The 16,106-nt window shown below is 41.6% G+C and overlaps 1 protein-coding gene across 2 annotated transcripts in view; it reads left to right on the top strand.

Moving 5' to 3' along the window:
- Positions 1-16,106, top strand: part of PHF20L1 (PHD finger protein 20 like 1) — a 123,117-nt gene that overhangs the window by 63,453 nt on the left and 43,558 nt on the right. For both annotated transcript variants that reach the window (XM_088449714.1, XM_088449713.1), the window contains 2 exons: positions 8,733-8,815; positions 15,602-15,800. In XM_088449714.1, the coding sequence (XP_088305840.1) occupies positions 8,733-8,815; positions 15,602-15,800 (282 nt within the window). The remainder of the gene's footprint in view (positions 1-8,732; positions 8,816-15,601; positions 15,801-16,106) is intronic.

The following is a 16,106-nucleotide window of genomic DNA, read 5'->3' as shown; positions in this document are numbered from 1 at the left end:
TTGTTCTTACCATCCTTCCGTCTTGTTTTCCTTACAATTTTGTCACCACCGCTCCATCACTCCCCTTTATCTACAGATGTGTCCTCATACACTATTGCTGCAGTTCCGGCAAACAGCCCCTCTCAGCGCGCCGGGTCCCTTGTAACTCTGCTAGCGCCAAGAGTATTTTTCGTGCGAAAGTCTGCCTTAGTCGCAATGCGATGTAACTAAGATGCACTGAGAGACTGCACTGATAAAAGTGATATGTGACACTGGTATATCTGTGTGCCACTGAGCCTGAATCTGTATATAAAGTGCTACTATGCCGCTGCTTTTTACCCACGCCAAGTTCCGTTGTACAGACTCAGTCGCTCACAGATAAACAGGTGTCGTATATCAAATTAATAGCAAAACATGGATAGTAAAAGCATTGCCCTTTTAAATCTCGGACAGGAACACGGTCGGAAGCGCCGGATTTTAGAACCCGATGCTTAGTAAATAAAACCCCCTTAGAGTAGTAAAGTCATAAGTACTGTCCCAATGTCTTCTTGCTCTCGTGATTAATGTGATCTATATTTGAGCCTGAAATTATGATATGAGCGTAGAACATTGTCCTGAGGCGGTGGTAGTAGGTTGGACTTCAAAGTGACATTTTTGCCATTATGCATTTTTCAAGACCCAAAAACCCTCTAAAGAAGCAGCGTCATCCATATACGAGGGCAGGTCCTAGGACCAGACAGTGGGCATGCAGATCGTAAATGACCATAAATGGCTCAGATTTAGATCAACCACATTGTATAGATCTCTGTCATTTGGTATTTTAAAGCACTGTTAAAACCATTGCTGTTTCTCCGCCTGTTTTAGGGAAGCAGTCGTTTCAAATGAACCGTATAAACTCAGTGAACGGCAGGAGTACCCCAGTGATAATTAAGTTATAACTAAATGATTTATTACTGCAGCTGTAATTTGCTTTCCCTAACAATGTTTGTCCTGTGCAGACGTGTCTTCTGTAAACACTTGGAGAGCACACGCTCGGTGGCCTCTTCAGACGCACTTAGTTGCCTCTCGAGTTGTGCTCGGGAGAACGTGGCTCCTGCTTTCTCTGCCAAGCGGCTGAGTGCTGTCTGCTGCCAAAATTCATTTTCCTTCTAGTGCCACTTGTCCCTGTCTTTATATTGCTGCAGTTTATTAAAGTGACAATGCTCATTTTAGAAAGAAAAAAAACTTTCTCTTTAAATTAAAAAACATGTTTTCAAAATCTAGGGGATTTCCCGGGAAACCTGTAACCGCAGTGCGGAACCACGTGTTAAAGAGCTGTCTTTGCCTAATACAGACTAGTACAGGGAATGCATGTGTTAGTGTTTGTGGTTGTTATTCTGTATAGGCTATGAGAGTTTGTGCCTGCAGTTTCCCACTTATAGAGCTGAACACCCTCAATTACGTTGATCTGTGCCCCTATTGCTGCTATTAGTCCACATCCTTTTTTTTATAACGAAGACGCTATTTCATAATAATAAGATTGACAGATGGGCTTTGGGAGGAGATAGCTATTATGAAACAGACAGTGACTTTGCTAGCGGAATTGGGGTCTGTGCAGAGGGGCATAAGTTCAGCTTCTACTTTGCTGCGTTTTTGATTGGAGGAGCAAAGTCTCAAATAGAAGTTTGCTCTGTGTAGACACAGGCGCAGATACAGGTTTCTCATGAGTATGAGGAGAGATAGGGGAGCGTCCGTGCTCTGCTTTCCCCGTATTCCTGCTCTAATATCCTCCTTGGCCATCTGCGTTGCATCTGCGTCTCTCTATAGACCTCTAAGATTTCTGTGTGAGCTTCAGTTTGTCCTCCATCTCTCAGAAGAATGTGAGAAGGACCGATATAATGCAGGTGAGCACACAGGCTCTATAATGTGTTACTAAGGCTATCTGCTTTTTTTACGAGAATGACTTACTCCATTCCAGATTCAGTTATGAATAGGGATAGCTCATTAAGCTCTTCAGAGCACCATCCTGACATATGTTCACTGATGGTGTCCTTGTGGACCAGCTAAAGTGCCAGCTCATACCACTAACCATGTACACATTACTTACTGTATGATTATCCCACGTCTAGCATAACACAAGGGGACCAGTTTCTACTCATACTAGTTGTTGGTTCAAAAAATGTTTGACCCATTTTGAAACTCGGGACACTTAATATTCCTGTTCATTTGGATGGAGAGGGGGCGGGATATACTAAGGGTAAAATGTGGCCATTGCCTCATTCCCCATATGTATCAATTTCCAGAAAGCAAAACTTTCTGGAGTTTGTACCCGATACACCCATCTATAGAACACTACGAGGCTATCTCTCTGCAGCACTGCCATTCACCCACCCCCTCCGCTACTTGCGGCTTGCTGTAGGACTTCCCGGGTCATAAACCTGGAAGTCCTCACAATACAAAGGACAGCTCTTATCATAAGAGCTGTCCTTTGCATTTATAATCGCAATTTTTCATGCATTCTGCGTTTTATAGATGTATTGCCTACAATATGCGGTGCATATGCGCTATATGGACAAAAGTATCTGGACGCCTGACCATTACACCAACAGCGACTGTAATGACATTGTTTTCAAATAAATATACTTTAATATGGAGTTGGTCCCCCTTTTGCAGCTATAACAGCTTCCCGTCTTCTTGGAAGGCCTTTCACAAGATTTTTGAGCGTTTCTGTGGGAATTTGTGCCCATTCATTTAGTAGAGCATTTATGAGGTCAGGCACTGATGTTGGACGAGAAGTATTGGCTCGCAATCTCCGTTCCAGTTCATCCCAAAAGTGCTCAATGGGGTTGAGGTCAGGGCTCTGTGTAGGCCAGTCAAGTTCTTCCACACCGAACTCCTCAAACCATGTCTTTATAGTCCTAGCTTTGTGCACAGGGGCACAGTCAGGGGCGCCGAGAGGGGGGGGCAGGTACAGATTGCCCGGGCTTCCAGAGGGCCCCGGTGGGGGCCCGGGTCCAGCGCCGCTCCCCCTCCCTCACAGCAGCCCAGCACACAGCGTGTGCTGAGCTGCAGTGGAGACTGTTCGTGGCTGCTGAGCAGCACCCACAGCAGTCTCCTAAGCCTGTGGGGGGAGCGATCACACTGATCGCGCCCCCCCTGGCTTTGCGCCGGGCTAAGAGGGCTCAGAGCGCCCCCTCTCCCCAGCGCGCGGCGCTGCATATCTTTTTTTTTTTTCTTTTCGGGAAGGGGGCGTGGCCAAGCCTCCAGCGATTAGGCCACAACCCCTATTACCCCGGGCCCGCCGCAGCTCTCATCGGGCCTGGGCACAGTCATGTTGGAATAGAAACGGGCATTCCCAAAACTGTTGCCACAGAGTTGGAAGCATAGCATTGTCCAAAATGTCTTGGTATGCTGAAGCATTAATATTGCCCTTCACTGGAGATAAGGGGCCTAGCCCAAACCCTGAAAAAAGCCCCATACCATTATCCCTCCTCCACCAAACTTCACAGTTGGCGCAATGCAGTCTGGCAGGTAACGTTCTCCCATAATCCGCCAAACCAAGACTCGCCCAACTGACTGCCAAACAGAGAAGCGTGATTAGTCATTCCACAGGACATATTCTACTGCTCCACAGTCCAGTGTCTGTGTGCTTTACACCACTCCATCCTACGCTTGGCATTGGACTTGGTGATGTGAGGCTTGCATGCAGCTGCTCAGCCATGGCAACCCATTTTACGTAGTCTTCCGCTTCGTGGCTGAGTTGCTGCTGTTCCTAATTGCTTCCACTTTCTAACAATATCACTTAAGCTGCATACACACGTAAAGATTTTCTGTCCAACCATCCAACTAGTTGATTGGTTGGAATGAAAATCTGGTAATGTATGAAAGCAAATGACAGTCAGCAATTTGCTCCCAAACGCCGGAAAATGGACAAAAACTGTTGTTTGAACAAATTGTTGAGGTAAAAAATGTAACAAACTTGTCTGACGTTCCATTTTCATCTGTTTTCTGGCCTTTAGGAGCAAATTGCTGATCATCAGTTACTCCCATACATTACCAGATTTTCATTCCAACCAATCAACTAGTTGGCTGGTTGGACAGAAAATCTTTACATGTGTATGCAGCTTTGCAGTTGGGTTAGGCGCCCCCGGGGGGAGCTTAGGGTTAGGCAGCTGGGAAGGGATTAGGTTTAGGTACTTAGAGGGGGGATTAGGGTTAGGCACCCCTAAGGGAGGGTTAGGGGGGGGAATTAGGTTAGTTTATACTTGCCTTAGGACGGTCGGGATCTTCACTGCTGCCGGGATGCCGCTGCCGGGATTTGAACCAGTTAATCATACCGAATACCCAGCAAGGATGAAATTTCACGAACCGTCTTATTGCAAAGGTTGTATCCTATCACAGTGCCATGCTTGAAGTCACTGAGCTCTTCAGAACGACCCATTTTGCATCACAAATGCTTGCAAATGGAGATTGCATGGCTAGGTGCTTGATTTTGTACACTGTGGCACCGGCTCTGATTGAAACACCTCAATTTAATAATTAACAGGAGTGGCCAAATACTTTTGTCTATATAGTGTATGTCTCGCCCAGAATCCGCAACATGGAACTGAAGGAGTATATGATGTCCATTGACCTCTAGAATAATTACTTACATGTTCCTATCTAGAAAACACCTGTACCTTCTCAGATTTGGCGTTTAGTCCCATCATTTTCAATTTTGAGCTCTGCCTTTTGGTCCGATGACACCTCCTCGTGTGTCATGTTACAAATATATAGCAATCATGGCTGGTCTCTGAGTTCCCGGTGACAATATCTTGATCAAAGCAGACTCTCTGATTTAGCTTCGAATGCGCTGCTAGGAGAGTTCACAGACGGAAATTCAATCTGGTCCTTACTTGTGCAATGCTCTAAGGCAGAGGCTGATTCTTCCAGGGGACAAAGTACCCTCTTTACACAAGACTGTAATGTGCATGTTGGCTTTCAGACAGATGCCACTGTTTCTGTATGAGATTTCTAGGAAAGATGGTCTCAATGTTTGTAGTTGTAAAGAAAAATGATGCGCTTGACCAAGAAAAATACATTGGTCAGTCTACAAGAATGCGTTGGCTGTTCTTTGGTGGCTGAGAGATGATAACTTCAACAGTGGCTGTCCCTTTGACACATGGAACTGGACAATTGTGATGTCACCCTTCCCTGCTAGTGTCAGGGTCTGAGGTCTTCAGTGGAAGTCATACTTCCGATAGAGTTCACAAATTATTGTGCTCTAGTGCGGGGCCTACCTTCAGTTATGCGAAAGTACAGTCAAATAATGCCACCACAGTGGCGTACATCAACCATCACTAAGGCACACTTCCTTGTAATAAAGGACACTGGCAGGATCATATTCAAGGCAGAACAAAATGTTCTGGTCATATTGGTTCTGTTCATATTAGGGGTAGAATAATGGGAGGGCAATTAGCTTCTGGGATAACATCCTGCACCCTCTAGAGTGGTCCCTCAGGCCTGTCATGTTCCAACCACTATTTTCCAATTAGCATGTTCGTTCTGTTTTTTGTAGGATGCCTTAAATAACATGTTAAAACTTAGGGCCTGATTCAGACCCACTCGCGAGCGGCTGTCCGCTCGCAAGTGGGTCGATGTTATGCACTGAGCATGCGCACGACGGAGGGAGCTCCGTCGTGCGCATGCGCCAGACGCGACGAGCGAAGGAAAGTCCTTCGCTCGTTGTGTCTGATCAAAGGGGGCGTGCTGTCGATGTTGATTGACAGCACGCGCCCTTTGGTGGGCGTGCAGGGGGCGTGCCTCCCTGACGGGGGCGTTCCCACGGGAACGCCTCCCGTCAGAAGCCGGCCCACTGACTTCACTAGTGATGTCAGTGGGAGTGATTTTGGCTCTGATAGAGCCAAAATCACTCCGGAGCTTGCGGTTGAAAACCTCAACCGCTGGCTCCGGCTCGCAGTTTCGATGGTCACGACCATCGCGGCCATCAAAATGCACGCTCGTATAGCCTGTGGGTGGTGACCCACAGCTATAAGAGCGTCCAGGAGGACGCTCCATTTTCATGGAGGGCGGCCCTCATTCAGAGCATGCGCTCTGCTCAGAGCGTACGGCTCTGAATGAGGGCCTTAGTTCCTTAAAGGCTTTTGGTTTTGTTCAAAGAGAGTAGCACTCTTACCGGGCACATTGCGTTTACCCTTCAGTTCTCCAATGGTCCCTTGAGACTTGAATTTAGTGTTGATGAAATACAAAAACCTCATTTGGAACCACTGGTGTCAGTGGAGGTAAAGATTTTTACTTGGAAAACTTTTTTTTTTTCTCCTGCTCATTTCCACAGTCCGATGGGTGGCAGAGCTGGAAGCTATGTTTTGCAAACGTCCCTGTCTGATTTTTAGTGTGGATTGGGCAGTTCTTCAGGTTAAGCCACCTTTTGTACAGCTTCCATACAAAACGTCAACAATGTAAAGGTCGACACCAAAGGTCGACATGGAAAAGACAGTTATCGTGACGGTAGGATCGACAGGCTCAAAAGGTCGACATGGAAATTGTTGACTTTTTGTTGTTGTTTGGTTAGGGCTAGGCACTTACCTTAGGGCTAGGCACTTACCTTAGGGCTAGGCACTTACCTTAGGGCTAGGCACTTACCTTAGGGCTAGGCACTTACCTTAGGGTTCGGCACTTACCTTAGGGTTCGGCACTTACCTTAGGGTTCGGCACTTACCTTAGGGTTTAGGCACTTACCTTAGGGTTTAGGCACTTACCTTAGGGTTAGGCACTTACCGGAGGGTTAGGGTTAGGCACTTACCGGAGGGTTAGGCATTAGGAGGGATGCGTAGGGCTAGGCACCAAGGGGAAGATTAGGGTTGTCGACCCTTTGAACCTGTTGACCTTTTGTACTTGTTGACCTTCGATACGGTCTAACTTTTTTGATGTTGACCTTTTTCCTGTTTACCTTTTTAGTGTTGAACAAATTAGTGTCAGCCTTTTTATTGTCGACCTTCTGTATCACACCATTTTGTACCTAATGGCAATTCACCTGCATTATCCCTCTGAAGAAATTGTGTTTTTCACAAAGAATCAGATCAGCGTATGCAGACTTAAGCTGGGTATACACTTGTCCAATCTGCGGCAGATCCTACTCCCGACCTGATTCTGGTCGCATGTTTGGTCTTCTGGTTTTTAAAAACGCTTAAAAACTAGAAACCGACCGCCGACATTGTAGTGTGTAGGCCGGTCCCAGCAGCCCAACATACCATCAGTATGGTGGTGGTCCGGGATCCGGTGGGATCCCGCACAGTTTGCCACTGCTGGGGATGCGGCGGGCATGGCGGTGGTGGAGGCAGAGGGCAGCGGTGGTGGGTTGATGCGGAGGGTGGCTAGGTTATTACCTTGCAGAGTTCGGCAGCGGGCGACAGCCAATCACAGCTTACAGTGTCATCGCCCCTCCCCCTTCATGCTGACTTATATAAGCCAGCAGGTTTCAGTCTGACGGTGAGGAGGAGTGATGAAGAGCTCCTGAAAATTGCAGATGCCAGGGAAATCCAGGATGGGCGGTGGTCATGCAAAAGAGCTTAAAGGCTGCTTCCCCCCAGGTGAAGGTCCCGCAAAATAAATTTTTCAAACATTCAGTGTTTTCACAGGGGTACTATAGGTACCAGCGGCCCTTAATGCCCCGGCCTGCTTGTACTTGTGGTTCTCAAAGTACAAGCATGCGCGGGAGGTTTGCTGTGGGACCTGTAGTTTCACCTGTAAAAGACAATATTAAACTTTTACTGATGGATTACCAACTCTGCACCAACAGCCAAGGGGTGCTGAGGATAGCCCCAGGCTTCAGCCCTGGCCTTGGGTTCCCTGGAGAGGGGGGGACCTCTTTAATTGGGGGAGGTCCCCACTTCCCCTGAAACCCCGGCCTGGACTGATTAGTTAGGGGGGATGAATGCTTTGGCCTGGGGACCCTTCAAGTGTGTTCCTGGCTGTGGCATTACACCACCTGCTAGTGGAGCCCGGTGCCGATTCTGAAAATACGGGGGACCCCTATTTGTTTTTTTCCCTCATATCTTTAGTACCAGAGCCAGCTCCAAGAGCCTGGTGCTGGTTCATCAAATATTGGGGACCCCAACACGTTTTGTTCCCTGTACTTTTTGAACCAGGACCAGCTCAAAAAGCCCGGGGCTGGTTATACCTCTGTGGGAAGAACCCATGCAATTGTATTTTTATTTTGGAAACCTGAAATCTTGTCCTCATCCAATAATCAGGTTATTAATTCTCAACCTCCCCAACCCCCCCCCCCCCCCTTCACCATTATTATTAATTAAATTCCTTATTAATAAATCTCTTTTCCTGCACAGCTGAATGTATTTTTTCAGCAGACTGTTTCAGCAGACACAGATTGGGGGGTTCTGCTGAAAAATTGGCCAAGTGAGTAGCGAGGATTGGATGTAGAATCTGCGAGCAGGTCTGCAGTAGGATTGTATGAACAGTCTGATCTGTGGGGGATTGGAAAAGTGTGTACCCAGCTGTAGGGCTACATTTACTAAGTGGTAGAAATCAGATGAAACCACTGTGGAATATCAAATCTAATTGATAGCATTTACTAAAGGTTAGTTTTGATGTCTAAACAGAAACCCACGTTCAGCCCCTTCATCACAAATACATCAATACTATGCTACGAGCCCCAATTCTTGGCCAATACAGAGACTCCTACTTGATCGTGATTAGAAGATGAGAACTCCCCTGCAGTGCCTGGACCCTAACCGCTTCTCTCTTTCATTTCAAAGGGTTATTGGCATCGAAAGCCGTTGTATTGGATGATGCAGAAAAGAAGGAGCACGCTAATGAAAAGCCCCTGAGGCAGGAAGAGGTATGAAATGGTCCCAGTGTGATTCTTTTGCGAGATGTCAGCAGGGACCCACATCAGGGCTGTAACTTACTGAACCTAAAACCAGTGCCTGCTTCCGGTGCTTAAGTGGAAGGCTGTATATTTCCCAGTATTGCCTATCTGTCTCCATGTCGTCCAACACTTGTCACCCGTTCCAGTTTCTATATAACAATCACAGGGTAAAAAAAAAAAAAGCCATGCAAGGACATGGAGCCAGATCTCCAATACTGCAGATGTCATGGCAATGTATGTTTATTGGGTTAGTGCTAAATCTATCTGGAATCCTGCTTATGCTGAGCATTTTTTTCCCCCACTAGCGTCTTTCTATGCTATAGGATAAAGTCACAATATTAAGTGGTACAGTCACTTTAAATGTGAAGGATCCTGGGTTGTTGAAAGAAGGCAACGTGTACTTTTATGTAATGTGTGCAAACCTAAATAGACTGCCCAATAAACCCTAGAAACAAAAGCTAATTACCTGGATAAACAGCTCCAAAAGAAGGATATGGCCCTTACCAGTAGCTTATAGAGTTCAGCTCTTCTCTCTCACTGTCAGTTTAATGCACTGATTTCTTATGCACTTGGCACAAAACTTAGATTGTAAGCTCTTCTGAGCAGGGACATTTCTGTGTGAAGTATTAATGATGTGAAGCCATTTGAAATATTTATACAGAAATGAAATATTTGTTTTTAAAGTGTGTCTTTCACCTATACAGTGAGAATAGACTATTCATGGGCTGAGACAATATTTCTTAGATTGCAGACATTCGATTCAATAGGAACCAGTTACATCACTGAAAATGTCTGTGTATGCGTCAGTGATGTCACCGGCTCCTAGTGAGCTAATAGGCTGGATTCTCATGAATATTCGTCCAGACCCCAAAATTGCTGCCTTCCCCTGTGTTAATGACCGGAAGCCCTTCAGTGTATGTTTCCCAATTTTATTTATTACATTATTAAGAAAACAGGACTTTCCATGTTATGGTTCTTAAATACCAGCAAAGAAATCGGCTGTCCAGCATACAGTACGGTCTTAAAGCCCTTTGAGGCTAATAGTCAAGAAATAATGTAAGCGGATAGGACTGTGTATAGATAATTTCTGCTGCTTCAATGTCAGCCTTCCCTGCAGCTTTGACAAGCGTTACCACTCCATACGATGTAATGGAGTTCTGTAGGAACACTTGTGTAGTGCTTAGCACATTATACTACAGGGAGAACAGGCGTCAAACACTGTTTACATTGAGAATAAAGTACAAGGATTTGCCTACGCTTCTAACATGCTTTGTTTTTCAACACCCGGGTGTACCGGACATTAACATGTAAAATGCCACGTGGGCACAAACTGCAGGGGATATATATTATATATACATAATTCAACTTAATGTAACCCTTGCACTGCTCCTATCTGTGTCTAATCCTAAAATTGAACCCAATAAGAACCTATTGCACCAACCTAATCTGAAAGCAGGCAAGACTGTGTCAACTTGAGTTCTGTGTATATCGAGAACCCTTTCTGTGTTTCTAAAATCAGGCAAAAACTGTCTGTACTAAGTACTGTGTATACCCCTTTTGGCAATTGATTTGCTTTATATTTTTAATTGCATCATTTCATTTTTGCCGTGGATGTTTCAGAAAATCTTGAATTGAAACTGATGTGATGGATTGTAACATTTTCCACTTTAAAAAAAAAAAAAAATGTTTGGCTCCGGTAATGGTGACCTCTGCAGTGTTTTCACAGAGCCATAAAATTTAAAATATTTGAAATGGTATGTAATTTTGTACAGTACATTTATAGCAACAGGGTAAGAATTGCTATATTGAATACAAATTTTAGGACATTTTCCTAGCCTACAGAACTCACCACCATGACCCATAGAGCATTTTAGAAAAGACCAAGAGCCATATATTAATATGTATATTAAGAGAACGTTGGACTTGAATATGATCTAGTACCAACCTTTCTTTTTTTTTTTTTTTTTGTGGGCACAGTACTGTAGCTTAAAATGGATCTACAAGTACAGTTATAAAAACTAGGCCAGGGCACAAGTAACAGGATCAGAATTGCGCTGAACACTGCTCCCGGGTGAGCATTCTAAAAAAAAAAAAAAAAAAAAAAAAAAAAAAACATTTTCCATTAGTAATTCTAGAAAAATTTATTTTCTTTTGCATATAATTTCTATATTCCTATAATTTCCAATGAAGATTATAGCATTTTCCCTGTTTGATAAAGGAGAAAAACTGAGAGTGACTAAAGGCACTGCTCATTTCACTTTCTACCCACACTTTTTCTGTGCTAATTTTTACAATTCTAGAATAGTATGTTGCAATTTTTTTGTTACCTTGCTTTTGTCAGTGTTCTCCTTTGGCACAAACCCTGCTTGTGTTCAGCAGTTTTTATCAGCCCGTTTCACAGCACAGTTTTTTGTTTATATAGAATATACACCACAGTATATAAAAAGACCTTTGTAATTTGCATATAAGTGCCATTTTCTACCTAAGATGCAACAATCTTTTCTACCTGGTAACACGGTGCTCTCTCTCTCCATTTACTGTGCCTGGGAACAGTGTGAGCTTTAGTTACGTATGTGTTTTGCGCTTCTACTTTTTTCACAAATGTAAAGGTTTCCTGTGTTTTTTACTTTTCCTATTGGAGGTTTTAAATAACTTCAACAATATTGGATATATATAGGCAGGTATTCTGGTCCTGCAAAATCAGTTGAGCCATATGATTCTTAAGATATTTTTACATTTTCATTATTGTATTACTTGTGGGAACTATTAGGTTTAAAAAAAAAAAAAGCTTCTTTGTGTTAATTTGTAAAAGTTTGGAGCCCTTGAATATCACTCCAACATTTTTGACACGCCGATGGCTGTGGCGTTCGACAGAGAGCCTATGGGCCTGATTGTTACGTTTTATAACCGAATGTTAGAAACTGTTGACGCTAATCGTTTACACGGTTAATCTGACAACATGAACAAATAGCACTTTTACGGAAAGTTTTAAATTATGGCCTGGGATCTGTCGTGCCTCTCGGTTCATTTGCAGCTTATAAACTTTCTAAGAGTCAAGCTTATTTTTATTAAAAAAATAAATGTTAAAAAAAAGTTGCACACTATTTTAATACGCTTTTAAATAGTGTTAATTCTAGCACCCTGCACTGTGCAGTTTCTCTTTTCTGCCTGGGGTGTCACACTATGTTCTGGTGCTTCATGCACACTCTGGTCTGTACCTCAACAGTTTATTGCATCAGCTGAGTGTGCTAGAAGCACCAGAGCAGAAAGTCAGACCCCAGGCAGGAAAGAGGAACTGTGCGGGTTGTGAGAGGAGCAGGATGCTAGAATGAACACTATTTTTAATGACCCCTTTTGAAGTTGCTAAGGTTTCCCATTTAATGGCAACATACAGTAAACGTAGGGTCACATAGTTTGGGTTTCAATGTTTTATTTCTGTCTTGGAAAGACTTGCATACAGTCTGTGACCGTTGTGTTTGTGCTTGAAAGAGGGAGAAGACTCTTTTCATTAAAAACTTTGTCTAAGAGCAATGTGACCTCATTTTCTATAGATCTGACAATGTATATGAACATTTGATGATCCTTGAGCTGTTGTAGTTGATGTGCAATAAAATGTGTTTTATTTCCATGTTGTGGCTATAATTTAATACACTACCGCTTGTTCTAATTGATATTTTGAGGCCAACGTAGTGTTCTTGGCCCGTAGACAAATAGTGGAGCACTCTCCTACTGTACCACCTTGGCTCATTTGTGCACATTAGGAAAGACATTGCTTGGAACTGCCCTCTTCCTGTCCGAGTGTTCAGAAGAGACCTTTTTGGACATAAAAACTAGACGTTGTCCGGCCAGCCAGCGAATGTTGAGACCCGTCTGAAGAAGCAACTGTGATAGATGACTGCAACGTTTGTGATCACAAAAGGAAAAGAAAAATGCAGCTTGTTAATACTGTTGTGTGACCAACTACATATAAAACACACAAGTGCTGTCCCCGAACCTGATCACTACAATAACATAGATGCTGTAGTTTACATTCACTTTATCCTGTATGCAAATGTCACCAGCCAGAGTGCCCTCATAATGTTGATGGAGAAATTGTGCATCTGTGTATAACAGTGCAGTTATGAGCTACTAGCACAGAGCTTACCAAACTCCGCGATTACAATCCAGGTTTTAAGGCAATCCATGCTTGAGTCCAGATTGTTAATCAAATTGACTGAGGTAGTTAATAAGTCACCTGTGCTCAAGCATGGATACCCTTAAAACCTGTATTGTAGTTGTGAAGTTTGGGAAACTGTGTACTAGCAGACACTGTTCAGTAGAACGCTCACTGTATGGACTGTCCGGTGAATGTCCAGACATCCCTTGAAGTTCTTGGAAAAGTCAACCTTTTGTGTTTTTTTTTTTTTTTAATAATAAGGTTAACCCTTTTTGGAGTTTTTTCTGTTTTCACATACGGTAAAGTCAACCCATTGTTTTTTATTTTTTTTATAAGGTCAACCCTTTATTGGTTTTTTCAAGTTAGTTCAACCCTTTGTGTTTTTTTTTGTTTTTTTTCTATAAAGCCAACCCTTTTTTTTAAAATATATAGACAACTCTCTGTGTGGTTTTTTTTTCCCCTTGGTTTGTGTTCTTTGTCTTTTTTTATGTTTAGAAATGTTTCAGTTCTGACTTTTAGCATTGATTCTTTGTCTTTATTTCCCCTCCTTTTTTTCTTAATTTCTTTAGTAATAGCATGTTAATATGCCAATTGGTATGCAATGTGTGGATGTTGGTAAATTAATTATAGACTAATTCTAAAATCATTTAATTCTTGAATTTCATAAAACAGAGAACCTCTTGAAATATATATATGTATTACAATATGGATTGCTTATTTAAAATTTAAATTGTCATACAATCTAGTTACAAAAAGAAAAAAAAAGAGCACCTTCTGGTGCAGTTAATATGTTCACTAATAGTGGAAATTCATAAAACAAATGTAATATATCTGCATTCCAAATGTGATTAGAAATTGTGCTTATCTGTTTTTGTTTTGGTCGATTTTACATATATAGCCTAATGTGTTTAAAATAATATTTCAATAATAAAAGTGAAAGATGATGCCCATACATTAGGAAAAATAGTAACATTCCATCACTACTTATCTGATGAGGATAAACTAGTCCCGCTGGTCTGCTTTCAGTCCAAAAGTTCCGAATTATTGTTTACTTTTATAGAGAAATTTCCAAGGAGAAGTTCCAGATATGCTGGGTAGTTGACCAAAATAAAATAGGACCAACACATTTCATCTTGCTCAGTTGGCTTGTAGACTTCATCAAGGGGAGTAATTGAAAGCTGACCAACTGGACTACTCTGTTTTCATCAGTTAAACTATTAAAATAATTAGTACAATGTACAGGCAATTTCTTTTGATTTTTGTTATAGTTAAAAATTATTTTAAACATATACAGTAATTATCCTGATATAAAGGAATGCATCTTCGGAAAAGTGTAGGCATTTCCAAAAGACCAAACTGGTAAGCCCAGTTTCTAATCTCATTTGGTATACAGATATATTACACTTGCTTTATGAATGTCCATTATTTTTTAACCTATTTATTGCACTTATTTCTTCACAGATTACAATGTTCCAAAATAGATGCAATAGACACTAACACAAAGGAAGTGTCCATTTGTATACTTATATTTTTTTTTTTATTTAGATGAAATATAAAAAAACATATCACAAATCCCAAACTACAATATACAAATGAAGACTGTTTAATATTTATTTTGTTGAAATTCAGCAATGGATACCAGTGACTGCATAAAAACAGTTTGGTTAGCTTTTAGAAACATTTATTGTTTTGCTGCTTTTTGTTATTCACAGTATTGTATGAAATCACATCAAAGGTTATTTTGTATAAATAAAATTTAAAATCTACTTTAAAAAACCTCTCTCTAATTAGGGAGTATCATTTTGGCATACATGTTGTTCTTTTTAGCTTAAATAACATGTCAAGTCTATTAAAATAACAAATCCAGGCCATATTCATTTTACCCTTCTACCTACAATTGAAATTTTCTTTTCTTAAAATGGTGTACATTTTTACAGAACATGGTTGCCATTACATTTGTGCTTTGTGCATTTATTTCTTCATGTCCTACTGTTATTTTTATAGTGTAACCCACATTGTCAGTTAGCTTCTTCTATGATCCCCACAAAGCGACAATTACTATTTTACAAAAATAACATAACTCGCCTAAAAGGTTTGGCTATAGTTCAAGAACAGACCATATTTTAGGGTTATTCTACATTTGGCTGTGTATTATGTATGCATTTGATTTAGAAATGTTCTAGAGATCTTGATAATAGCGGAAACCACCTTTTTTTTTAAAGTGAACCTGTTATAGCTCTTAAAATTAAAATTGTTAAATGGTTTTTCTTGTCTCACTCTGTGGGTACACTAGAGCCAATCTGTCACTTATAGTAGCTGTCCACAGTACATTTTAAGAAAATATTTTCTATAAATATAGTAATTTTTTAACAAATCACTAAAGTCAGTCGAGGTAGTTTAATGTTAGTCCGTGACAACCAGCTCACCTGAAGTCTGTTCTGACCAATTGGACACTGCTGCTATTATTATATTGCATTAATTCTTGTTTTCCTTTTTACATCTGTGTGTACTTCAAAGGAAAATATATTGTCTAAGAAGTATACTGTTAAAATCTGATGTATAATGCAAATATAACTGTAATCTTATTTTCTTTTATTTAGGCATTTACTCCCAAACCTCAGACTCAGAAACAAATTGAAGCTGATATATTCCATTCTGGCACGACAGTGACACCCTCGCTGTTGCCGCTATCTTTGTCTTCTGGGAAGGCTCGCAGCAAGAAAGACAAACAGGAGCCTGGCGACGTCTCAGGGTGTAAAAAGTTCCCCATATCCAATATTGATCCACAGTTAAAGCAAGGCGAGGATCTAAAGCTTATCTCTGGTCTCCTCTCACATTGCACAATAAAAATAACGCTGACATCACTTTACAGATTAATTGCAGGATTACGCAGCTTTCCATATGAATTGAAGTTGACATCTATTTAGAAAGAATGACTTGTTTTTTGTTTTTGGTAATGCAATATTATTAATCTCCCAAATGTAATGTGTCATTTAGGTCAATATACTTTTGGATGATTCATCCAAGAATATTTGCTTTTATTCCCAATGTCTATCCAAGATCTGAGTACTCTGTTGTAAACACAACATAACTCTAATTTAATTC

Source organism: Taudactylus pleione, unplaced genomic scaffold (genome assembly GCF_031769625.1).
Source record: "Taudactylus pleione unplaced genomic scaffold, aTauple2 ptg000493l, whole genome shotgun sequence".
NCBI lineage: Eukaryota > Metazoa > Chordata > Amphibia > Anura > Myobatrachidae > Taudactylus > Taudactylus pleione.
The sequence above is the reverse complement of the archived record's forward strand: the minus strand, read 5'-3'. Positions and strand labels throughout refer to the sequence as shown.